Source organism: Labrus bergylta, chromosome 5, assembly GCF_963930695.1.
Source record: "Labrus bergylta chromosome 5, fLabBer1.1, whole genome shotgun sequence".
Lineage (NCBI taxonomy): Eukaryota > Metazoa > Chordata > Actinopteri > Labriformes > Labridae > Labrus > Labrus bergylta.
The window spans coordinates 12,722,502-12,747,603 of record NC_089199.1 but is presented as its reverse complement, the minus strand read 5'-3'; the positions used below and the strand labels follow the sequence as shown (position 1 = coordinate 12,747,603).

At 39.4% G+C, this 25,102-nt stretch overlaps 3 protein-coding genes and 1 non-coding gene across 5 annotated transcripts; 1 reads left to right on the top strand and 3 right to left on the bottom strand.

Annotated features, from left to right (window-relative positions):
- Window positions 1–1,551: 1,551 nt before the first annotated feature.
- On the top strand, window positions 1,552–8,731 carry ninj1 (ninjurin 1). The gene is made up of 3 exons (XM_020651863.3): window positions 1,552–1,933; window positions 6,339–6,594; window positions 7,760–8,731. The coding sequence occupies exons 1-3, from the start codon at window positions 1,877–1,879 to the stop codon at window positions 7,900–7,902; spliced, it is 456 nt and encodes a 151-aa protein (XP_020507519.1). The 5' UTR covers window positions 1,552–1,876; the 3' UTR covers window positions 7,903–8,731.
- Window positions 8,732–13,550, bottom strand: card19 (caspase recruitment domain family, member 19). 2 transcript variants are annotated; one of them, XM_020651838.3, is made up of 6 exons: window positions 13,471–13,550; window positions 12,822–12,961; window positions 11,908–12,064; window positions 11,708–11,770; window positions 11,109–11,174; window positions 8,732–10,948 (listed from the first exon to the last, which is right to left on the bottom strand). In XM_020651838.3, the coding sequence occupies exons 1-6, from the start codon at window positions 13,475–13,477 to the stop codon at window positions 10,839–10,841; spliced, it is 543 nt and encodes a 180-aa protein (XP_020507494.1). In that variant the 5' UTR covers window positions 13,478–13,550; the 3' UTR covers window positions 8,732–10,838. The 2 variants fall into 2 exon arrangements, with proteins under 2 accessions (XP_020507494.1, XP_029136589.1); XM_029280756.2 differs by lacking the exon at window positions 13,471–13,550 and adding an exon at window positions 13,049–13,454.
- Window positions 9,562–9,689, bottom strand: LOC114921187 (U6atac minor spliceosomal RNA). The gene has a single exon (XR_003809479.1). It is a non-coding gene; the product is annotated as a U6atac minor spliceosomal RNA (small nuclear RNA).
- Window positions 13,551–13,899: 349 nt separating the features above from the next.
- LOC109997387 (protein bicaudal D homolog 2-like) lies at window positions 13,900–24,586 on the bottom strand. The gene is made up of 8 exons (XM_020651859.3): window positions 24,095–24,586; window positions 20,650–20,862; window positions 19,765–19,917; window positions 19,152–19,616; window positions 17,756–18,760; window positions 17,265–17,416; window positions 16,584–16,806; window positions 13,900–15,251 (listed from the first exon to the last, which is right to left on the bottom strand). The coding sequence occupies exons 1-8, from the start codon at window positions 24,332–24,334 to the stop codon at window positions 15,249–15,251; spliced, it is 2,454 nt and encodes an 817-aa protein (XP_020507515.3). The 5' UTR covers window positions 24,335–24,586; the 3' UTR covers window positions 13,900–15,248.
- Between the last annotated feature and the right edge of the window lie 516 nt (window positions 24,587–25,102).

Below are 25,102 nucleotides of genomic sequence, written 5' to 3'. Positions count from 1 at the left end.
CTGTTTTTTAAATCAGGATATCATCGACTAATGAAATTGGGGTGATTAAACCTCTTGTAAGGAGATGTTATGAAACAGACTAACATTAAAACGTATGCAACTTTATCTGATACAAAAACAAATGAGACCGTCAGTGAAAAGATTTGTTTCAAGAACTTTTTTTTAATGCCTGGAAATGATGCTGAAGGGTAGGTGTCATGAGGAGATTAGCACCATGCTGCATTAATACCTGTTTTTAAATACATTCTGCAGATTTAAGAAGATGTACTGCTTCTTCCAAAGGGTTCAATATTTGTTTCAAGGCCTAGGCATCTTTTTCTCCATGGGAATAAAGCAAGGAAGGTTTTCAACTTTACGGGGTCAGCCTTGGAGGTCAAACCTGCCCAGATCTCCATGGAAACGGTTAAATAAAAGGTACCATTCAGAGGCCTTGGGGGGTTGGTTGACAATGCAAATAATAAATGTGATGGTTGGTGTGTGGTCTTCATTTCCTTGTGACACATGACCATATGCATTTTATAGATAAGACTTTTCAGTGATCATGCTGCCGTTTTCTCTTCTAGTCAAATTTGTTTTAAACACATACAATCTTTAAGGATATGGTTTATTGGAGATTAAAAAAGACCCAATTCTTGTAGTACATAAGGAGCCATGACTACTCATTGAACTTTCTCTCTGAAGTTTTGTGTATGAGACTTAAAGGAACTCTTGAAATGGCATGGCTTCAGCTCTAAAGATCTTCTTGTTTTCCATATAATAGTTCTTTGAATTGTCATCGGCCCAAGGTGGAAATCCTTATTGTGCCATGTAATAATCATTATCAGGTAAGAATGTACTTGAATGTATCCATAAATATATTGATATGTTTTGATCAACTGATCTATTTATTTACTTAGCTGGATCCAATCACGTGTTATCAAATATTGGATCCTGATAAAAGCCAAAGTAGGATATTTCCCAAGGACGCTTTCTAAAGGGCTTTCATGGGCCCTGTAAATTATATATAACACTTTGAGTTATTTACATCCAAAGGAGTATCAATACTCTTAAATGTGGGGCCAATAAAGGGGCTTTCTGTCCAAATATGTTTGACCTATAGTACTGCATATGTTTACATTGCAAATTATTCCACAAATGATTTCTTAATCAATGGTACAACATAAAGTGGTTGGCCCAATTTTATTCCAAAATACAAATATATTTATTCAAACTGGGTTTATATTTTTGTTAAACAGTGCCCAGAAGTGTCAGCTCTTGTCTCTCATTTGATATCTGGTGCAAGCAGTTCATGTTTTATATTTATGAATCATTCCAACATTTTAGTAATGGCACTATCAACAAATCATTTCGTATGACAACAGTAGAATTCGTATGAAAAGAAAGAGTTTTTAAAAGGCTGTTCGCATTTTTATACTTACACATTATATCTAGTTAATATTAATTTGATTTATTGACCAGCATAAATTGCCAAGTTGCGTTTCCGGTTTTAGTGGCACCAGCTTGCAGTACCACTTTAACACGCGTGATGGCAGCAAAGAGTCATGAGCGTGTCCCTGCCTGCAGATAAGACCCCAGTTACAGTCCGAGTAAAGCCATTGGTTGACTCATAGCAGGTTTCAGTTTAAGTGTGGGAAACACCCCATTATTAAATATCCTATTGAGAAGCCTTGCTTGCTCACACTTCCCCAAACAGCCCACAGGTTATAGTTTAAACACAGCCGTCCCCATGCTGGAGGGGCGGTAATCTGGAGCTCTTCTACCCTCTCGTCGTCACGACAGGCTCTTGTATATAGTCTGTGCCTCTGCCCTCCGGCTGGACCACCGACTTTTGTGAAGACCACGGTCCGGGATTGTCCTCGGTTTTTTTTTTAACAAGATGCCTACGGAAAGCCTGGAAATGAACGGTGATGCTGACCGAAACGGCGAGGCGGAGGTAAGGCAGCGGCGGCACCCCTGACAAAGAACAGCGTGTGTCCAGCTAATCTTTCCACTATTATGTCCACTCATTTCCTGCTAAGACTCAGCCGGGGGTAAATCACCCGCAGAAACATTTCCAAGTCTTAGTGGCATAGCGGCTCCTGAAGAAATGGATGGCTCCCTCATCCTTTTCAGACATTGTTGTTGAATGAAAGACAAAAAGGCTGAACAAGTGTCGAGTGGTTTCATACTAATTGAGACCGGTTTGCGGCTTTGGATAAACTCTATTTTCTATAGTTAAATAAGTTACGACTTGTGTTATTGTGCGATGGCTCATTTCCTCTGCTATTATCTACCAAGTGTCAGATTACACATAATGATAGACGATACAGAGGACCATGTGGGAGGAGGGTACAATATATGCTCTCGTGGCTCTGCTCTGTCTGTGAACCAAATAAAGGCTATGATTTGACGAGATGATGGGTTCAAAGTACTTTTTAAAGAGGTCACATTCATGAATGCACATAGCCTACCAGCTTAAATTGGCTCTCTTAAACAATACACCTTTGTTTGATGAAAAAAAAGGAAGCTATAATACCCATACAAATACCTGTTACTTTGGCTAATAGCTTAAGTTGGGCATCTGTGACCTGGTAACTATAGTCTTACAAAATATCAAAACTTTTTGAATTAGTTTTTGTCTGGCTCACCTACTCACTAACAGTTTTACTAAGAAACTGGAAGATAAATAAAAAATAAAAAAAAATCTGGTAAAGTCAGGTGGATAAATAGCCCGTTTGTGTTCACACATGAAGCGTTACCGTGAAAATTTGGGGACATTTGCAGGAGTTTTGCAAATGTGTGAAAACAGCTTAGGCTATGTCTTGAATTGGTACCAGGAAAAAAATATCGGAGAAGATCTCTGAATGCTCAAGGTTAAAGACCTGCTTGTTTCTGACATTTGGGAATTTGGCGTAGTTTGGTGAGTGTCTGATGTTTTATCAGGATTTTCTGGCTATTGAAAGGAAGCTTTCATGTTTTATTAATAAACATGACAGGATGTAGAGTATATGAACTCCAAAGAGCATACATTAAGTAAGGTAAGGCATCCTTTCTTTGAAAACTGAGACAGTAATAGTGGGAAACCCCATCATCACGTAAAATGAGTCAATGAACCCACACAGGGAAACTGAAACTAGCACTACGTGGAAAACTTGAAGAAAACTCCATGGGGGAAGGAAACTACAGAAGGTGAAAATGGAGCTGAGGCAGTATACTAGCTGTGAAAGCGAGAGAAACAGCGGTTGATAGGATTTGCTCTCACACTCATCTGCTGGTCCACCACATAAGCACTTTTTTCCTATGTGGCCTGGCACTCCCCCAGAGGAGTGGAAAGAGTAACGCTTTGACCAGCCTCAGAGTGTTTATGCCAACATGGGCATAACGGGGACATTATTGGAGAGCTAAACTCCACTCCACCCCGATGAAACCCTGAGCACTGACCTCAAATATGAGTGACAGGTGTCTCGTCAGTGACCCTGGTTTCTGCGGTGTTTATGTTGTGACTTTAACCACATTCTCATATCATGTGAAAGTGAACATTTTCCTTGCTTTGTGCGCTCAGATGTTTCCCCTTTAAGGCATCTGTGACATTTAAACTTTAAAGTCATAATGAAAACCTTTCATAGGGAGGTGTGCTCTAAAATAAACAGCCTTAATTATTGTGAAACTTTGTAATAACTGCAGGTTCACTTCTGTATTTTGTACCAAACTTTCAGTCATACTTTATTGATCAACAGAGGGGAAATTCGGGCGTTGCAGCAGCACAGACAAGCTCAAACTTAATTGAAGAAGTAACTTTAAGACACTTATGTTATGACAGTTTCAGTTATTTATATGAAACATCTTTGGTATTTTGGTTCTAAGTTGGATAAAACAACTCATTTGAAGGTTGTTATCTCTTCATAATCATGTGTCTCACGAGTCGATTTCCATTCTTGGGGACACATTTCGATTCCCATTCTTTTTTCGATTCAAAACGATTCTGGATTCATGATTCAAAGACTATTTTTTGAATGAGTACATACTTCAAGATCTACTCCAGTCATCTGTGAGACTGGCTGAATGTATTGCTGCTCCATTTGGCATTCTACTGAGTTAAAGAGCTAGCCTTAGCACTTAGCAAGGAGTGCTTAGCCAAAAACAAAAAAGAAAAGATTTTTGGAAGTTATGAATCTATTATAAATCTCAGAAGATAAGAATCTCAATTTTTACATAAATGGATTTTTTCCCACCTCTACCACTGAGTGTCTGAAATGCCTCGACACATAAATCTGAAACATGCAATCTATTTGTTTCTTCTTCTCCGAAACAGAAGACCACTCAGCAAAAACATGTGCACCCGTGTTTACACTGATGGGATGTTTGTGTTGTTAATCACCTTTGTATTTCACATTTAAGACATACAGAACTCTTTTACTTTTCTACAAATGCACAAAGGGAAGTTGATTCTTCGACATGTCCTTCGTTCTTTCTTAACTTAAAATGACGGATGTATAACTCTGCCCCTGTGACATTCCACAGCAAAACATGTTAAATGTATTATTCATCTAATTGACTATTATCTAAAAGTAATACAAGTGAGCGTAGTTATTGCAGTGTACACATTCATGCACACTCTGTTTAATGTTTTCGTTGTGTTTGTCTCTTGTCCATAATTGTCTTTGGTCACTTTTTCCCTTTGTGTTTGGGTGGAGGCCATCCTGGCACTCATTGTGTGTTTTTAATGTTTAAACTGGTTAGCTGAACCTGAACGACTTATTTTTAACCTCTCATTGAGTGACCTGCGGGGTCATGTGTGTTCCTGTTTAATTTAGCCACTGAACACTTTCACTTCCATTTTAAACCACAGTTAACAAACATATTACTATTGCACAAATCTAGGTTTAAGGATTATTGCACAGTTATCAGTTCTGGATCTTTCTTCATTTTTTTCCTTCATTAAATTGAGTCCAGTTGTTTTGGTACTAGCAACTAGTACCAAAAGTGATGAAACACTCAAACTTTACTTAACAGTTACCCCTGTTTAAAATGGTATTGCTACAGTGAACACAAACTGCCAGTTACATTTGATAGTCTTCTATAAATAAGCTAGTAACCATTATTTATAAACCCCTCTTACAGGCATCAGTCACAGAGGCTTTACGTGAACAAAAGAGAAGATGAACTGTATTGTCCTGGTCGGAATTTTTCCTTGGACTTGAGGCCACCAAGAGACCTCGGGTCAAACACCATCTCCTCTGTTTGTTTGTTTTTGGGTGTCAAGGAGGAGACAGTGTTTGTCGTCACACCACTGCACAAAGTTGATGAATGTATATTTATATGTGTGAATATCTTGGTCAGTTTGCATGAGTTTGAGGTTAACAGTGTCATCTGAAAATAATGTATAATAATGTGTACCAGCAATAGTGAAAGTGTAATACACTTTCACTATTGCTGGTACACTGTGACTGATTTGTTTGGGGAGTGGACAACACTGGCTAGCTAACACACCCCTGGGGCACTCCGTTGCTGATTGTTGTGAGGTCTGACACAGTTCTGTTCACTTTGACTTGCTGAGTTAGTGAGAAATGAATGATACTATTTAATAATAAATGGATTGACACTAAGCTGGTGTAATATATTGAGTAGTTTGTGAGGCTGCAAGGTGTTAAAGGCTAAACTAAAATCAACAAACAATAGTCCAGTGTAGGCCTTGGTATGCTCCAGGTGTTTGGTGACCATGAGCCACATATTTAAAAGAGTGCCAAATGTAGAATAATTATAGAAGATCGAGCTAATATTAAGGCAGTACGCTCATACTATATTGTCGTATGTGAATGTAGATAACTATCTGAATCATTGTTCTCAGTTAGGAGTGTTGTCTTTGATTTATAGTTTGTGTATGAGTTGACACACTTAAGTGACACACAATGCTGAGTGGCACCTTTGATTCCATGATGTACTTCCGCACATTTTGATGTGTCAAAATGTGATTTCCAGTTAGTCATTCACATAAATTCATAGAAATCCAGAAGTGCCATCAGCTATCTCGTTCTCCCTGTTTTAGTAACTAAGTAAATACAATGTGTTCACGATTTCAAGGACAAGAGAGAAGGTGCTTCTGCAGTATGAGTTAACAGTGGTGAAAGTGAGGAGGTTTTCATTTTGGTTTAAATCACAGCAGCATACTGTTTTGCTCTCAAGAAAAATGAAAAAGATGGCACAAATGTAATGACTACATTTCAATGTCTGTGGCATCCTTCATGTAGGTCAATAATAAATCCTGCACTGACCTGACCTTTTTAAGTATTACGGTACTAGCAGTCACTAAAAGCTTGTGTCATCCTCTGAGTCATAATGATGTCATTGTTTGTGTTCAGGTTCCGTTGCGACGTCGCTTCAGGAGGCTGCAGGGCCCTGAGGGTCCTCAGGGCCCTCTGAACATGAACCACTATGCTAACAAGAAGAGCGCAGCAGAGAGCATGCTGGATGTGGCGCTGCTGATGGCAAACGCCTCACAGCTAAAGGCCGTACTGGAGCAGGGACCAGACTTCACCTTCTACGTGGTCCTCATCACACTCATAAGCATCTCTCTTGTCCTGCAAATCCTGGTGGGAGTACTACTCATCTTCATAGGTACAGTAAGTCAGGACTTTGTCTATTTGACAAAATCTCTGATTGGCTTGTTAGCTTTCAAATATTATACACATAAACTAAAGTAATGCAAATAAAAATCATAAAAACATTGTTTTTACCCTGCACTACATTTTTTGTTGAATGTCATTATATTAGTTATATTATTGTGATATTGGGTTTACTTTTTCTAGACAAGCAGAAGAGTTAGCTCAGTCACACAAGCAGTGAGGTTCAGCAAAGAAAATGTACTGTTTGAATTTTGAAAATAAGTGCCCAAACAGTGCTACACTAATCCTTTAACATCAATAAGTTACAAGTTACCATGCTTTAACTTATCCGTTTGAGTATTTGTGACTTCAATGTCACACACATTATGAAACACAATCATGTTTCAGTGTGTACTAAGATGTTAACAGCTTTTTTTAACACATGGTTTTCAGATTTTGCATTTCCTCACTGTTGATATAATGGCACATGGAGAAATTTTACTTGAGTTGTCAGTTTTTAACTAAAAGTTTTGTCTATAAAGCTAAATAACTTACATTTTTAGTTTTTCACATGGTACTGATAGGAGAGTTTGAACAAAAAAAGTTGTGTATTTCACAATTTAAAAATCCATTTCAGCTTTTTTTTTTGTGCCCATACATAAGGGTAACTGTTTCGGTAAATGTGTCAGGACGGACCCTCAAACAGTACAAAGTTTGTCTTCCCAAACACAGATGTGCTCCCTCCCCCCCTCCTGACTTGGTCCTTATCTTATCCTAACAGAGAATACTGTTGTGATGGATGGTCGAGTTTAGAGAGCTGCAGCAGGAAGGATGTCTTGTCAGCTGCTTCTGTTGCTGCCAATTTCAAAGTTAGCCTCCAAAAAATGTTTCGACACATGAAATTTGCAAATACTAAGAATCCAAGTAAAAAAATATCTGTCAACATCACCTCAAACCAGTTATGTATGTGATGCCCTAATGAAGGCAAAAGCTAATCATACACCTGAGGGCAGAGCTGTCAGAAGCTGTTAATCTATATCAGTGCTTATTAATGATTACTTCACTACTAATCTGACATGAGTCTCTGTGCTGCCCTCTTGTGGGGAAAAGAGGTCACTCCCACTGACTAAGCACAATTCCTTAATATCTGTAAACATGTTTTATTTCTCTGTTACTAGTGAAGTGGAACCTGAACGATGAAAGCATGCACTACAGGCTGAACTTCCTGGAGAATGTGGTTACATCCTTCGTCTTTATCATTGTCGTGGTCAATGTCTTCGTCACAGCCTTTGGTGTCCAGCAGCCCAAAACATACGGCTGATCTACCAAATGGGGGGACTCTTCATGCTGATCAACTCAGTAAAAATTGGCCTCTGCGTTATTTTACAAACTGGACAGGATGTTTAATTTATTCACCAAACCGAATGCCATGCATGTGCATTTGTTTTAGTGTAATACAAGGACTGAGGAGATCAACAACAGCGCTGAGGATCAGGTGACATTATGTGTGTGTGTGTGTGTGTGTGTGTGTGTGTGTTAGAGGGGTTTACGTCTTCTCTAACCATGCAGTTATCTCTTATGATGCTCAGGCCACATGCCTTTAATCAGAAAACAAACATATCTGGAGCAATACACTGTGTGACAGTCACATACACGTGAATGTTTCCTGAGAAATAAATTACATTTTGTTGTTTTGTTTTGATAGTACCTATGTCAGTTTTAGCCTAATGTTTGCCTTTATCTTCAGAAGAAAAACCCATCACCTCAGCATAATCCAAATGAAATACTTAGTATGTGCGTCAATCAGGAGCCATCTTGGCCTTCGCTGCTCGAGGCATTACCGGACATAACAGCTTTATTATGGGGGAAATTGACTGTTAACAGTGTTACAAAGCTCATCCTTTTAATGAAGTGGACCTTACGTAGTGATTTTAGTGCTATGCAAAATCTTGTGTGTACTATTTGTAATGATTTACCTGTATGTTTTAGTTAAAGTGTTATTGATTTATATAGTTTATGTGTACTTTGAGTATTTTTTAATCGCTTTTTTAAAATACCGAAACGTTCATGCCTTTTAACATATGATCTTGTACGACACACTGTGATGTATATTTTAAATTAATTTTATAAATAAAACAAACATTGCAATATTTTTTGGGGATAATTTGTTTTTATTATCTTGTTTAATTTCATCATGCATGATTTTTTATTGTACATAGAAAAAAAAATCTACATCTTAAAAACGATGGCACTTGAATGTTTAAGGCGCTGTTAGACACAACAGTAGGTAGAGTATGTGACAAACTGTTAGGCATTGACATCAATGAGGAGACATTCATTGAAAATCATCAGCATCATATATCAAAGTTTCATGGTAGAACAACATCAAAGATTGTTGAGTAAAAGAGGCAACAACTTGGCTGTGACAGTTCAGACATTGGCTTCTGATATAAAGTTTGACCACAAAGAAATACAGTTTAACAAAGCACCACAATTTTAGTTGCGATCAGAGCCCTTCTCTATGTTTTGTTCAAACAACATCCTGAGAAAAAACATCAAATTATATCTACCATTTTATTAATTGTCTTTGGATAAATCAGATATGCACTCATTAATGTATAGTTGAAAAAAAGGCCAACTAATATCCACACATAAGGATATAGTAACTATCAATAGCTGGGGTTCAACTCTCAAACACTCAGCCAGCTTCTTCTGTGGGATAAAAAGCACCGACTTTTACATTTTTGAGTCGTCCTGAGTATTTGACGCTAAAATGACTACAGGCTGACAGGAAATATTACATTTTCCACCCTGCCCAACCCAACGGAAACAAAGACATGGGGAAGTATTCAAGGCATGCTTCCGGACTAAAAGTATTTGTCTAGAGCAGAAGACGAAATCTGTGGTGAGTATAAATAAAAAATAAAATTCAGAGATAGAAAGGCACTCGATACATAGAATCTGCGTACATTGTAAATAAAAAAAAACTTGGTTAGAGATGCCACGAAGTAGGTGGCAATGCCTTAACCGTATATGTGTTGAAGGCCACTAGGGCCTCTTCCATCCTTGTCAAGGGGAGTGCTAACCTTCTCTCCTTTCATACAACACGATGAGAACAAGGACGACGTCACTATATATACCAGCTATTTCGGAAGACACATACACTCACGGTGCCATTTCTGATTTCATCCGCGGTATAACGACTTAAACACTGGTCTCGCGTTTTCATTTCAAAATGAATTTCTAGATAGGTGTTCGTAGTTAGTCTTTGTTACTAAGTCTTTTGTCAATGTATATTTTGGTTTGGGTGTAATTCTACCCATAATGCAACGCGCAGGGAGAGCAGAATATCATTGGTACAAATAACCATGTGACTACAAAACACACAATAAACTCGTCTAAATTGTTGAAATACGGACCCAGTTCAACAAAATTCGGACTGTTTAGATGACTTGTATCTTTTTTCGTGTGTCTGTTTTCGAGCAACGGGATTTTGGGAGGCACTTTAGTGACTAAGACGAGACATTTCTAATAATATTGTTCCCAAGTAACCACCAGAGGGCGGTATTGTCTTGGTTTCCTGATACAATTTAGGGAGTACGTTCATTGAAGTGTTTTTTAATATGTATAAAAGCAGAGGTAAATAACCAGAAGAGTAGGTGTATACCCCCCCCCCCCCCTCAAAAAATGTATGGCTCAAGGAATACATAGAGCGCTCTATGAACCAACATAAAAGTAAAAAGAATAAGGCCTGAGTCTCTACACCGAAGTGCAAGCAAGTAAAGGAAAATTATTGTAGTATTGTATGTACTGATGAATGGGAGGTTATCATTTCTGTAGTAATAGAATATATAATCTGAACCTATAAGGTTATATTTTTGCATGTTTATTTTGGTCTGCTTTTTGTCTAACTTGGAAGATTTTTAGGAGAGAACGTGGTCAAATCATCTTGTTAACTTGGATTTTGCAGGAGCCCAACCCAACCGGCTGATCTTTATTTGGGGACTCTTCATGTTGATCTACCCTTCCATGTGTTTACTTCTTTTCAGCAACTAGGTATCAACATTTGGAGAATTACGAGCTAAATGAAGCCCTAATTTTCCTCATATTTCCCACTTTTCATCACAAGAAAAATAATATATGAGATGGAGTACAAAATAAGCATTCAACTCTTGCAAAGAGACTTGCTGTGCTTGAGTGCAGGTATCATTCATAAGAGCAGTACTGCTAAAGCACCTTGTGTGAAGGAGTCCCCTCTTACTTCAGGAGGCTTTCCTCAGTATACCATATGAGAACCTCCTGTGCCTTCTTTTTCAAACCCAGAGCAGCCAACCCAAGGGCCCGGCTTCCTCCCGTCAATTTATCCTCTGTAAAACAAAGAACCTTCTTAGTAAACCTGAGATTACCAGACATTGAATAATATTGTTTTTCAGTGAACAGTCTAAAGATGACACGCGTAAGCTAGAAAATAATATTGACAATATCTGATTATCACCATGGCAATGTCCAGTCTTGTAGGCTACTCACCACTATAGTAATAAAGTAAAGCCATTCCCACTGCAACGCTGAAACAGCCCAGAAAGAAGAGGGGATCTGGATAGAAGTTAAAAAAAATAAAGAAAATCTTATTATCAGGTGTGCTTATCAAATCACACCCAATAGAATAGAAGATAATAGATGTTTACTGTCATTTGCACAGGTACAAGACAGTACAGGTACATTGGTATTTGTATGCATTGGTGCAAGTCAGCTTTGTGAAATTTGAAAGATAGAAAGGCAGCAACTAAATTACAGTCATTACAAATAATACACATATACAATATAACACACTTTAAATTAGATATAAAAAGTACACACTTTCTAAGTAAAACAATAAACGGAGACACTGTATTAGGCTGTGAAATAGAAAAACATATACATTTTATCTATAAATGTCTTAAGAGTTGTTATTTTTTACATCAGTTTTTGCACTTGGGACAATTTTAATCATGATACCCATATCATTAAGGGTCACCAATCATCAAATCTTTGTTTGTTACGAATCTCTGCGGCCTAAAATCCAAGGATGTGGTACTGAATGCAACATTGCACACACTTTGACATAGTCTGTCATTTAAACATCTTACCTCTGTCATTCAGAACATATCTCTGATGGTACACACGAGGATGGGTGAGTGGATCTAAGGAATCTGGAAGCAAGACAGAAGAAAAAAACCCCACTGTAATACATAACTGCGTATGTGTAATCCAGGCTTTATAATACATACAATATCAAATATCTCAAAGGGATTATATATGTTATAGAGGAGCAGATTTGGGGACTAACCTCTGAGGCGTAGCCGTGTAGGCAAACTGTAGTAAACCTCCTCTACATGCAAGTGAAGAGCTCTGTAAAACTCCCGGCATGCGTCGTCTCCTTTCCCCTGCAGGTGTGTCAGGAGCTCCCCCAGGCGAACACTTGTAGGCACATCCAAGTTTCTGAACTGGGGAACAATAGGAACAGTTGTAATGGGATATTTGAATCCCAAATGGAACAGATATTTCCAGGGATGCTTGCTTATACAGCTTTCCCCAGCCAGAATGAATCATTATCCATATAGATTCTTAAGAATTGATTTCATTTATTCAATTAAGTGCTTTTTTTATAATCGTTTCATACAATAAAACACATTTTAAATCTTACATCAATTATTTACTGCTTGAGGTGCTTAATAAAGCATAGGTGTAAGGCTCTTTTAAAGGAGGAGGATTAAGTACCAGACTGCAGTGGCATATTCATTGTTTCTGTTCATGAGCGAGGCACTGACAGCTGGATCTATTCTAGACAATTTTGTGGGAACAGGGTGAAGGTGTGGAGGCCTTCATTCTGTTCACAGTGATACCAGTGACACCCTATAGTCATTTTTCTCAGAGCTAGGCCTAAAGCAATTACACTTTGAAAGGAAACTTTGCATTGAAAACCTCTGATGTCAAGCATTAAATAGGCCTAATGCTTATAAATGAACACACCAGTAATATTAAATGGAATACAGGTTAACTTCAAACAGGACAGAGGGCATTTTGCAGCAAGATGGTTATCTGTATTTATCATACAGTTTCTAAATTCGACTATTGATTTTTTTAATGCTAATAAAGGGTAGCTTATTTTCACATCACACCATAGTGTTACTTTTACTTGAAACTTGTGTTGCATGCGCTCAAAAGTTGGGGGGAAAAAAAAGTAATTGTCTGAGGACTTACTTTAGTGGCCTCCTTGTCTGAGAGGACCTGGGGGTAGATTCTGTTGAGCTGCAGGGTGAGTTTGTCCACTAGCTCCGTGTCAAGTCTGCGGTCAGTTCGGAGGAAGGCACTGTCCTCTATCAGCTGCTCGTGAAAACTGTCTGCACTCGTTAACAGGGAGAATATTTGAGAACAAGACTTAGTAGGTTGGAGAAACAATTGTAAAGACTGTACGATGAAAGGCTAACCTCTCATTGATACGGCACGCTACTGAACGTAAACATATCAGTACGCCTCGACAATGTCTGCAGCGTTTCCTCGTCACCCTGGAAGGAGAGAGGGGGTAGGCTACGAGGGCATGGGGAAACTGGAATGCTGCTTGAAGAACATTTTGATGTTCAATAAAGTTGCGTTTTGGTTGCGGGTTGGGCTATGTTAAAGCTTTCGCTCCTGGTAAATGTATCTTAATGTAACAAACTTTCAAAGACCTCTACAAGCTTGAACAGAGACGTCATTGACAAAGCGGGGTAACCTTTCACGTCGTTAATGCTGTGGAAATGTTCCTCATTTTGACCTGTGGGCTATGAAAGACGTATGAGTGAAACAAATGGCTACCAGGTAGTAACCTATTTATTTTAAGGGTTATTTATACTTAAAGAAAGACACGAACCTCCCATTGTGGAGTCCCCTCTGTCCTTTGTTGGGCACGCCCTCTTACGTCACCTCCCTCGCAGCAGGGAGTGGCTTACGGTGGTTTACGTCACAGACAAAAAACTTTCAACCGGAAACGTAAATTAACGACGAAAATAAGAAGATAGGCAATTTATTTTACCACTGCAACGACAGTGTTAAAATAGACAATGTATAAATGAATGGATTTTAAAATATATAACAGCTTGTCTGTCCTCAATAAATAAATAAAAAATAGTAATATAGTGTATACTACATAAGGGTTTTGGAATAAATAAACATTTTTTAAACACTTTGTCTATAATAATGTAGCTTGCATTTAGCTGCTGAATAATATGTGTACTTAATAAAGTAGTTAGAGTATTGTTTTATATTTTTCATTAAAAAAAAAAGAACACAAACTACAGAATTGTGAAAGTTATATTTATTTCTTCACAAGCCATAACTGTTAGCAACCAATAGCAGGCCGCAGTCATGAATCTTAGCACAAGTTCAGTCGTATCGATACTCTGACCAGCTACCTCTTCTGAAAACTCCCTCGTGAAACCAAAAAAGGACAATGACATCCTGTAGTCTGAACAGTGTCAAATAAATACAGCTGTGGTTAAAACAAAAACATGTAAAATTCATTAGGACCATGTTTGGGAACAACAATGTGTAAAATATATATATATTTTTTTTAACAATTACTCCTTGCCATTTTAATACATTGCACTTGCTTAATAAACAAATAGAAAATGGCACTGAAGGATTACTGTTGGCAGAAATTATTTGACACAAAGGCTGTATTAAAAAAAACTGCATAAAAAACACAAATTCACAAATAAAAGTTTATGAATACTATTAACATCCGACCTTAACTTAGAAATATTTAAATAATATTTGCATTATTCTTCCATGTTCATAAAACCTCTGTTTTTGTAACAACTGGATATGTAACAGCTCTGTCATGTGTACAAAAAAAGAGTCCAATTGTACTGAATCAAGTTAAAAAACTTAATTAGAATATTAATACTATTTTGAATAGTATGTGTTAGAGGTTTTTTATGAGCCAAACACAAAGTATGGTAAACAAAAATCCTGACAACCACGATGCCATGTGTCTCTGGACTGTCAGAAAAGGCACCCAAAATAAAATCTAAGGCCAAAGAAAAACAACTAAGGCATGAAAAGCTTCTTCTCTTTTGTTTCATTTCAACCAGTGAGTTGAAAGGTGTGGTCTAATTTAGTAACAACAAAATCTCTGGTTCTCATTCAAAAATAAATAGAGATAAAAAAAATGTTGAAGCACTCGATAATGTCGTAGAGAATCTAGACATACAGTAAAAACGTTGATAATATTTGACACAATTAGTATGGTTTTAGAAAGAGGAATAAACTAAGAGCAAATCGGTAAAACAAAAAGTGCTCATTCAGAGTAACAGGCAAAAAGCAATCAGCGAAACACCCATCTTGATTCTGTCTCTGGTTCAGTTAGAATAGTGGTTCCTTTTGTTGGAAGACTGAAGGACTCCAGTGGGCAGCTGACACGGTGAGTCACTCTCTCTTTACTTAAAATGTTTTGACAGAATGTGACATAATTGTTTTGGCACTCTAAAACAAGGCCCCTGGAAAAAAAAAATACTGCTGGATATGTTCCTGTGTTAGCGATAACACGATTAGGATCATGATTAGAGAGTGAAGGAACCAGGCGCAAAGGTGATTGGCAAGTGTCAGACACTCAGACGGACCCACTGTAGGACACTTGGCAAGATTGATTTACTGCAAATGGAAAGATAAAACAGAGGATAAATCACATTAAATCGATTGTTGAAATTTCATTTCCACTGAATGAGAGATGGAGTTGAAAAATGGAGTTAGCAGCCATGAAGGTTAGATGGAAGCAGGAAGCAGAGGACTGAGCATGCAGTGTTATGCATGCAAGAGGCAATGAAAGTCAGATACTGCGTAGTATGTTTCAGGCAAATATTTTAGAAAACCTTTTTAACAAGGATGACTTTTCTAACCATAATCTTCTATGCCACAAACCTTAAAAATATAAATCATTTCTGTTTAAGAACATAGTAATTTATTTTTAAATAAATAAAACAATGGTAAATGTGCAAACAGTAATTGTATCTTTGTTTGGCTTTGATATTACATTTTCATCATTAGCCATGTAAAAATTCACAGTGCCATACTGATTGTTTTAGAATCAGATTGAGATTGAATTAAAAAAACAAACAAACTGTTTTTAGCAATAAAGAATCAGAAGAGAAAAACAGAAAGTACTATGCTAAGACTGGCGGTACAACTGTAGGCTAATAAAGCTAAAGAATGTTGTCTAGTTCCTTACTTTAGATCCTATATAATAAAAAGTTAGAAAAACATAAACAGCAAAAAACAAAAAGGAAGAAAAAAAAAAGTTAACCTTTCACAACTAACTCCTCAAAAAGAAAATCCCAGTCAACAGTTGCTAAATACAGGTGTAAACCGGTATTATCTTCTTCATTTTTCCACCAACACACTCACCCACCTATTAACTTATCACTGAACTCTGAAATAGACGGCATGATAAATTAAGCCCGATTATAATTATCACATCAAATCTGAAAGGGTGGCAGCCTGAAAGCAAGTGTCAGACGGAATAAAATTAGCAAGAAGGTGTCCAGTGTCATTCGGTTCTCAGGCCAAATAAGGATAAAAATTGTAAATCAAAAAAAAGCTTATACCCCATGCTTGTGCAATATCTGCCAAATCGATCAGTTTTTTATTTTATTAGGAAAACAACAAATATTGAATATTCAGAAAAAATACAGGAATTGTTTCACAAAATGACAAAGAGCAGCACAAGAGAAAAGGATGGTTTAGGGCTAAAGTAGTAATTTTAGTATACAGTTAGTATAAGAGGTGTTAAGGTCATAGGAACAGAGAGCTTAGAGTTAGAAGAAGGGGGTGTAAGTAAAGCCTCAGAGAGATGCAAATCTTGTAGATAAATAGATACATGAGATATAGAATTTTATGAAAGCCAAGGAAAGCTTTGCAGATGAACCTGTGGCGTCTGCAGACGCTCAGTGGCTCAGAGTGGTTTCTGTAGCACAGCCTCCGACTTACATGGTTGGAGGAGGCTCCCTTGGCCTTTGTTTTGCCCTTTCCTCCCGCCGCTGTGGAACGGCGCGCCTGCTCATGGTCAAACTCCAAATCCTCCAGACGCTGAGTCAATGCAAGTTTCTGTTGGATGGCCATACGTAACAAAGAATTCAAGGTCTTCTTCTCATCCTCTGCGGCAGCCAGCTGCCTCTGCATGTCATCCAGCTGGGTGACATACTCATCACACCTGGGAGGCAGATTTGAGGAGAAAAAGAAGCACGAAGAGATTTACTTTCTTTCCAGCAGATGGAGCAGTTGTGCTTGAACTGCCTCTGCTGCTGTCACATGTTTTCTCCATTGCCCAGACAGCATTTCCAGATGGGAGGATGAAGTCTCTGCTAGCTGATTCACACAAGTATTACATCAGACTGTTCCCACAAAGAATTGTGTCTTTCTTATATTCTGACATATAACAAAATAAGCATTCTTTTTTCAACTATCTCTTTCTTTAACTAGAAAAAGATGCTAAAAAGAGGTAGATTTAAGAACATATTTAGCTCACATTTTGTTATATTTCCAGTTGAAGACACAGTTAAAATAGATGTCATGCATTACATTTTAAGCCCTGGACCACCTGGATGTCACATGATGGTTTATTTAAAGTATGTCAGGAATAAGCAAACTTGGGATCCTATGGAATCATACCTTGTGGCAAACATGGCTCGAAGAGAGGAGAACGTAGCAGCATCCTCCTTCAGAGCCTTCAGTTCATTGCGGAGCTTCATTATCGTCTCAGTCACCATGGCCTTCTCGCTTTCATATTTACTCTTCAGGTTGGCCAGGGCAACCTCAGCAGTCTAAAAGGAACAAAATCGTATATAATTATACATTTTCTTAAAGTTTTACCTCATCTAAACTCAGCAGTTATTTTCAGCTGGGGCAAATGTTTCCCCTTTTGTTTGAGAAACATCAAACAATGAATATCCTTCCTTTCTTTATCACACACACACACACACACACACACACACACACACACACACACACACACACACACACACACACACACACACACACACACACACACACACACACACACACACACACACACACACACACACACACACACACACACACACACACACACACACACACACACACACACACACACACAGAGAGAGAGAGAGTGGTCCTCTGACCTGTTTGTTGGCTTTGAGCACAGCTCGGAGAGTGGCGATCTGCTCCCTTTTGGTGCTCAGCAGGGACTTCAGTTTGAGGATCTCTTCCATGCAGGCCTCTTTGTCTTTGTCTGCCACTGTGCTCAGCTCCAGATTGGCGAGTCTCTGCCGTGACAGGTCAGTGGTGCGATCCACTGCCTGCTGAAGGTGGCGGATCTGGTCTCTGATGATGGCTACGAGATTGTAGACGTTCATGGACTCGGGCCGGTGCTCGGGGGGTGGAACTGGGGTGACTTTAGTGGTGCTGGAGTCTGCCTTTACAGACTCAGTGTCAGTGATAAGCCCATTAGAGAGAAGTACAGAAGACTGGTGCTCCTTGCCTTCCTGACCTCGTCTTACTTTGGCCTTACCTTCTTTGTAGTAATCGAGCATGACACGGTTTGGCGTCTCATTGTTGCACATGCACACATGGTTGTAGAGATTAGCCAGCTCTTCGCTGAAAGCTATGAGCTCATCCTGAGCCACATTGAGGCTGCCCAGTGATTCTCCTGCAGCCTCACTGACCAGATGGAGCTCCTTCTCCAGACGAGCCACCTCTGCTTTATCAGCCTGGCTGATCTTTTCCAGGGACGCAAATCTTGACCTCAAGTCCTGAATGTCGCAATCCAGCCGGCCTCGCTCGTCTTCATACTGTGTCCGACACTCCTCGTATTTTGCTCTCAGAGACTTCAGCTCATGCCTCAGCTCCCCAGCTTCAGACACCGCCACAGTGTACTTACACTTCAGGATCTCAGGTCCATTTATGTCCAGCTCATAGTAGTCTCCATCATCGTGGCTGTCTCGGTCTTTTTCACTGTCCAGGGCAGACTGGCGCTCCTTACTGGCCTGCAGTTTCCTCATTGCGCTGAGATTTTCAGTCAGCCTGTTGACAGTTTCCTTCTGCTCAGACACAGTCCCGTAGGCCTGTTCCAGGTGCTTCTGGTTCTCCTGGAGGGAGTTCATCAGGGCGACTTTCTCCCGCTCCACCTAATATAAAGACAAGGTATTAAAATCCATCAATCAACTTTATTACTTATTATCCATAAACAAATACACAAAAACATATATCAGTAACTCCACAGATAGCATCTTAAAATGTTCTACGCAATTGCTATGGCCTTACATGATCATGTATTTACAATGTAAGCAAAGGGCAGCTCTTATTCACACTTAGAGTGGACAGTCAGTGTAATTACAGTGTATCTTCGATTAATGAGACTTGTGTGTATGGCAAGTATACGATTCAAATATACAGCATGTTGAGCTGAAAGTGAAACCGACTCTGAATGACTGTATTGAAACATGGGTGCTACAACAAACTGCAGTAATTGTGCTAGTTAGTACTGGATGGTCAAAGAGTATCTCATAGACTTTATACCTGCATCAGCTGCTGTTTGAGTTTCTGGATCTCAGAGATGTTGAGCTCACTCAGCAGGTCATCCACCAAGCTCGGAGCCGGCATAAAGGCGTCCCCTCGCTTGTTCCCCAGGGCTCTGTTGTCATCGTCACCTTCACCTGCTTTGGCCAGGCCGTTCTCAAAGCCTCTGATGAGATCGTCGTTGTCAGGCTCGGCGATGGCAGAGGGGTCATCGTGGAGTTTGAGGTTGTCGATGGAGATGTTGAAAGAGCCGTTGTACACAGAGCCACCGATGGTCATGTAGTGGGAGAGCTCCTTGCGCAGGGTAGCCTTCTGCTCGCGCTCTGTTTTTATAGTTTCTAAGGCTTCCGCCAGCTGGCGCTCTGCAATTTCTCTTAGACCCACGGCTTCGTCCAGCTGGCTGTGTAAGCACTGGGAGTCCTCCTCAAGACGGCGGATCTCGTGCTTTAGACCTTCAAATTCCACCTATGCAGATGTTCACAATAATGAATAAGGCTGTCAGTAGCTTTACTCAGTTCAATGTTATGGGTTTTTCTGTGACAAAGGAGCCTAAAATTGTCCAGAATGACCAAAGGAATATTTTCCAGTGATCATTAAACAATACACCTCTCACCTGGCTCTGTCTCAGCACAGACACTTGTTTCTGCAGAGAGATGTTCTCCTCCTCCAGCTCACTGTAGTCCTGCAACAGACGAGCCTCCCGCACCTTGTACTCTCTGATGTCATCACGCAGCTGACCACGCTGCAGTTCTGCCAGATCGGAACTCTGAAAACCACAGGAGAGGGGAAAGAGATGGCACATTATGTTGAATTGCATCAGAATAAACTCTAATTAAGATGCTTTATCATTGATTGCATAAAAGATCATTCGTCCTCGCAACTTGTCTGGTGTGTCTGTGGGTGAACCCAGGACCAGCGTGTCAGCATGTTTCACATTCCACAGAGGCGAGATGAAAGTAACGACCGGAAGAAGGACATGGTCCACTTCTCAGTCCACTCTACAGAGAGCCCTGGCAGAGAACATCCTTTGTGTCACTCCCAGTGGACATTACATCATCTTTCCTGCTGACTGACCCTCCCCCACAACAAACTTCAACACTCTCACAACTCCCTGTGACAGCTTCTGCTGGGGTGGTCCGGGCCTCCAAGTCAATCTAAACTTCCAGAAGCTTCACTAACCTTCTCTTCTATCCTATTTTGCTTGAAACTGTGACATACAAGGAGTCCTTTTTTTTTATCAAAGTAATTTGATTCAAATACAACTGTGGGCCAGTTTTAAGTTAGACAAAAGTAACATCTCATTGAAAGTACTTTAAGTTTTCACGTTTTACGACTCAAAAGGCTTGACTGAAAACACACCACAAATGTAAACAGTGGATGGAGGTTTCAACAAGATGCAGAAGAATAACCTGGCAAATCCTATTTTTTATCTAAATATAGGGACTTTGTTAAAACAGACGACGTTTTTGTTTTTACATTGGCCAATTTAAACCATTACCTCTCTCATCTCAAGGGCAATTGATGACAGGCGTTCATTTTCAGATTGCACACTGGTGAGTGAGACTTTGGCCTGTCGCAGCTCACTCTGCAGCTCGAGGACCTTCTGTTGATACAGAGCCTCCTTACTGGCAGACTCCAGGATCAGCGACTCTTCCCTGCTTTCCCCATCTGCTGCCACCTTCCTGTGGGTAGAGTGAGCTTGTCCAAAGGCCTGAGGGACAGACGGAAAAGAGAAATAATAAACAACAACACTACTTTAATCTGTCAAAACACACAAACAGGTGTAATGAAAAGATTGCTAAAGATAAGTACAGATAACGGTCTATAAAAAATACCTGGCCCTGTGATTAACTGCATTTATTACTGGCTGTTTGATTGCCTGGTGTGTTACAGAGAGAGACCATTGGCTCACATGTGCTGTGTCAGCCTGCAGCTATGTTTTGGTGTTATATCAAGTTGATCACATTACACACTAAACAACCTTGGAAAGATATTACTGCAAGCACTAAAGTCATCCAGTGTTTCACACAGCACTTTGTAGTCAAGGCAGCCGCCTTAACAACACGCACCCTCCACCTTAACTTCTTTTGCAGAAAAAAACCTCAAAATTGATTCAAAACATTATCTCTTTATCTCTCTAAGTGAAGACCAACAGCAGCTCCAAATGTTCTTGAATGCTCCGTTGGGATCCCCCAGCCTGCTGTAGTAGCAAACTTTTAGGCAAACAAACCCCGATACAGAGCGCTGTTTGGTCCAAAAAACCTAAGGTAAAGCCCCTTAATGCACGCACCTCCTTTGCTGTTTGGTTTGACTACACAGCATTTGCTTCAGCTGCAGCCAGTGCACAGACACACACACATCTGCTAAATGAACGGAGTGTTTGTTTATCGTGTTACATGTCCAACATTGTGTAAGCTTATGAGAACGTGTTTCTGTTAGTAACTGCAGACTTATTGTTCACAGAAAGGTTACTTTTTCATTGTATTGTAAGGTTGATACCTCTGATGGGGGTTAAGAAATACTGTCATTGAAATGATGCAGCTGTTCATATTCCATTCAGTTGTACTCAGATTTTTAAAAGCCCTTTTTAAGTAAAACAGGAGTTCAGGCTGATCTAACTGCTTATATTTATCTTATTCAGGGCTGTCAGAATTGCTTTGTTGTTGTTTTTTTTGTATTCACTTTCAGAAATTGACAACAGGTGCAGCCCCAAGTAAGACAGCCCCAAAAAGAGAAAAGAAAATAGGTTTTTCATGTGGTGGCCTCAGAGAGTTGCTCTTTCCTTGTCCTTCCATGGGTGGATACCAAGCAAAGCTTACAGTCAAGTCAAATCACTAACAGTTCACATGAGGGATAGGTGGATATCTGATTCCCACAGGAGACTAACTCAGACTTGTAAAAATCCATAACAGAGCCAAACGGGGTAATGTTTCAGTTAAACTGACGAGCTGTGGCCGGTCTGGTATGACCTGATCTTACAGCACAGTTGGCCTTGATTTATGATTCATTTTCCAACATCAGCCTCACTGACAGACACTACTGAAGAGAGAAGTAAGTCATGAGGTACCAAGAAAATGACAAGAACAATGAATCATGACGTGACTGGACCGTGAGCTGCACCATGAATAATGTAATAAGGACAAAAAAAAAAATCCCCTATAACTAAAATTAATCAACGAAGCATCCATGAAAACTCCAGTTTTCATCCAGTAAGGATACAAGTCAGCTCATTTTCACAGGAAATGTGATTAATGTGTTGACAAAAGAGCTGTAACAATATGAGTCTTGATCAATCACTCATGATTATGATGGGTAATCATTTCAGTATATTTCAAGCTAAAATGCAAAACATTCTGTATTTGCAGTTTTGGGTGGATTTCCTTCTTTGTAATTATTATAACTTAAATGTTAAAATAATTTGACTGATATTTCCAAGATTTAGTAAGATTCAAATGTTAAGTCCAAATGTTAAATCAATTAATCAATAAAAAGGGAAGATAAGTTGATTATGCAATGCACATCCATGTGATTGTAATTGGACCCAATCATTATGACCTTTTTTTCACTATTTACATAAGTAATCTGATCAAAATGATTTGCCTTTGTGGCTTTCTGGCTACTCGTGAAACAACATAAAATATCTCAAAACAAGAATTCATTAATAGTCGTGACAGCGGATGGAAACCACAATTGCTGATCGCTAAAGCCCACGAGGAAGTGTCTCAGAGTGCACTTCCCATTAAGGCTGATAAACTTACGTCAAACATACACAACTCTGACCAAAATGAACTTCAGGGAAAATACAGACTTCTCTCTGGAAATCAAGTCTCATTTTCACACAAGAAAAAAAGCTCAGAGATTTATAGTTATAACATTTTAACACTGAATATATGGTTAAAAACCAATAGGCATCTGAACGAACTGCAGTCCAGTTTAACTGTGCAAGCATTATAAGATGGACTTAAACTAAAATGTATATTGATAGTTTTAATCAAACTGAACACGTTATCACATATTTGTGGTGGCAGAATAAACAACTGGACCATTAATGTTGTCAAAATGTCTCATACTGTGATACTTTTTCTATAAATGTAAAAACAAAAAAAACAAAAAATGATACAGTCTTCTGTATTTTAATGATTGAAAAAACTGAAAGGCTTTAAGATAATAGATCTAAACCACAAAGCTTCTGCGATCTAAACTGCACAAATACATTGACCAATGCAGTTTTTGACAGTGTGAAGAAGTTTGCTTGCACTTTAAACAAATAATAAAAATGATTACTCCAAAATTGGCTGCCTATTACTTCTATTTTTGTTGCTGTGGTATAAAAAAAAAAAAAAGGTACTGAAATCATTGAGGTTTACTATTATCACATCACATTAAAAATTCTGGTAGTAGCCCTTTATATTACACCCAATAAAATCACAGCAAGTTTGCCACACTGGCATGTTAATATGACATAATACTGCAGCTGCAGACGTCATCAGTACACACCTAAGAGCAAGTACAGACAAGTGATGAGAAAGTAACTTGTAAATAAACCATTATGCCACGTAACAATTGTTTTCCTCGGGGGAAAAAGCGTGAATATGATTTCAACCAGTTTTCGTTCTTCTTAATAAGACGTGACTTTTAGCTTGTCAACTTTAAATTTAAGGGCAATTACATACTTAAAAGTTTGCCTTGAAAGAAAGCCGGCAGATGATCGACTGACCGATAACTCCAACACGGTTCTGTTTATAGACTGAGGGGCTGACACGTTCAAACCCGTCGGAAACTAGAACGTTCAACATTGCAGAGGCTACTTTTTGACCGTAATGCTAACTGGATTCCTGCGGCTACCGTCACATACCGAGTGTCCTAATTCTGATACATTAAACGCTACACCCGCTGAAGATATTTCTAAAGCGATGGGTTGCGTGGCTGTGACCCAAGGTTACCTCCTTCAGCTGGTCCAGCTCATGTCGGACCGTCTCGTACTCTGTCTCCAATTCATCAAATCGCTGCTTGAGCTGCTGTTTCTCCTCCAGCACCGCGAGCCCGTACTCAGCCGCCTGGATCTTCTCATGGGTCGTTTCACGGAGCTCCCGGGTAAGACGCTCGACCTCGGCCCGGAGCCACTGCGGCCCGGCCTCTGTCACCAGCACCGCCTCGGCATACTCCTTCTCCTCCATGGACATCTTGGGGAGCCGACGACTCCCAACTGGAACTTAACGGGACCCAGCCCTGTCTAGCAGGGGCTGCATATAAAAACCGCCGAGACCGCAAATCACTGCCTTCTTTGTTTGAACCGCATTGTTGGAACTTTAAATTGCGTTTCGTTCCCTTTGTCCCTTTCCGACACAGACTTCGACTAAGCTCAACGATACATTAGTCATTCTCATGGAGTTTTTCTTTAGCCTCTTCACCAAGTTGTCATAGGGAACTTGAGATCATCGATTAGAAAAAGCTACCCCTGAACGACATTCAAATCTGTTTGAGTGTGACGGGAAATGTAGTTCTAAACTCTACGGCAGTATCTCCCTGAAGAAGCACTGTGGCTTTCATATTGCCTTCAAGTACCAGAATGCATTTCGCAGGCTGGAAGGGAGCCGGCTACGAATTTAATATGTCAATACAACGCTGCCACCTAGAGGCTTCCTAATGAAACTACAACTGCACACAAGGCAGATTCAAAGGCCTATTTGTTTTTATATTAAAGGGACCGTCTATGTTTTCTCCTTCATTTTTTTTTTTTTTTTTTTTTTTTTTTTACAATTCTCTGTCCAATATTTCCAAAAGATTGGTAATAAATGACTTGCCATTGAGCTGTCACCTGTCAAGTTCTCTGATGACACAATCATCGTTGGGTGTGTTTCTGAGAAGAACGAACAGGAATGCAGGCAGGTCATAATGAACTTTGTTGACTGCGTGAGCTGAACGCCCTTCGGTCTATAACTGAATCACTA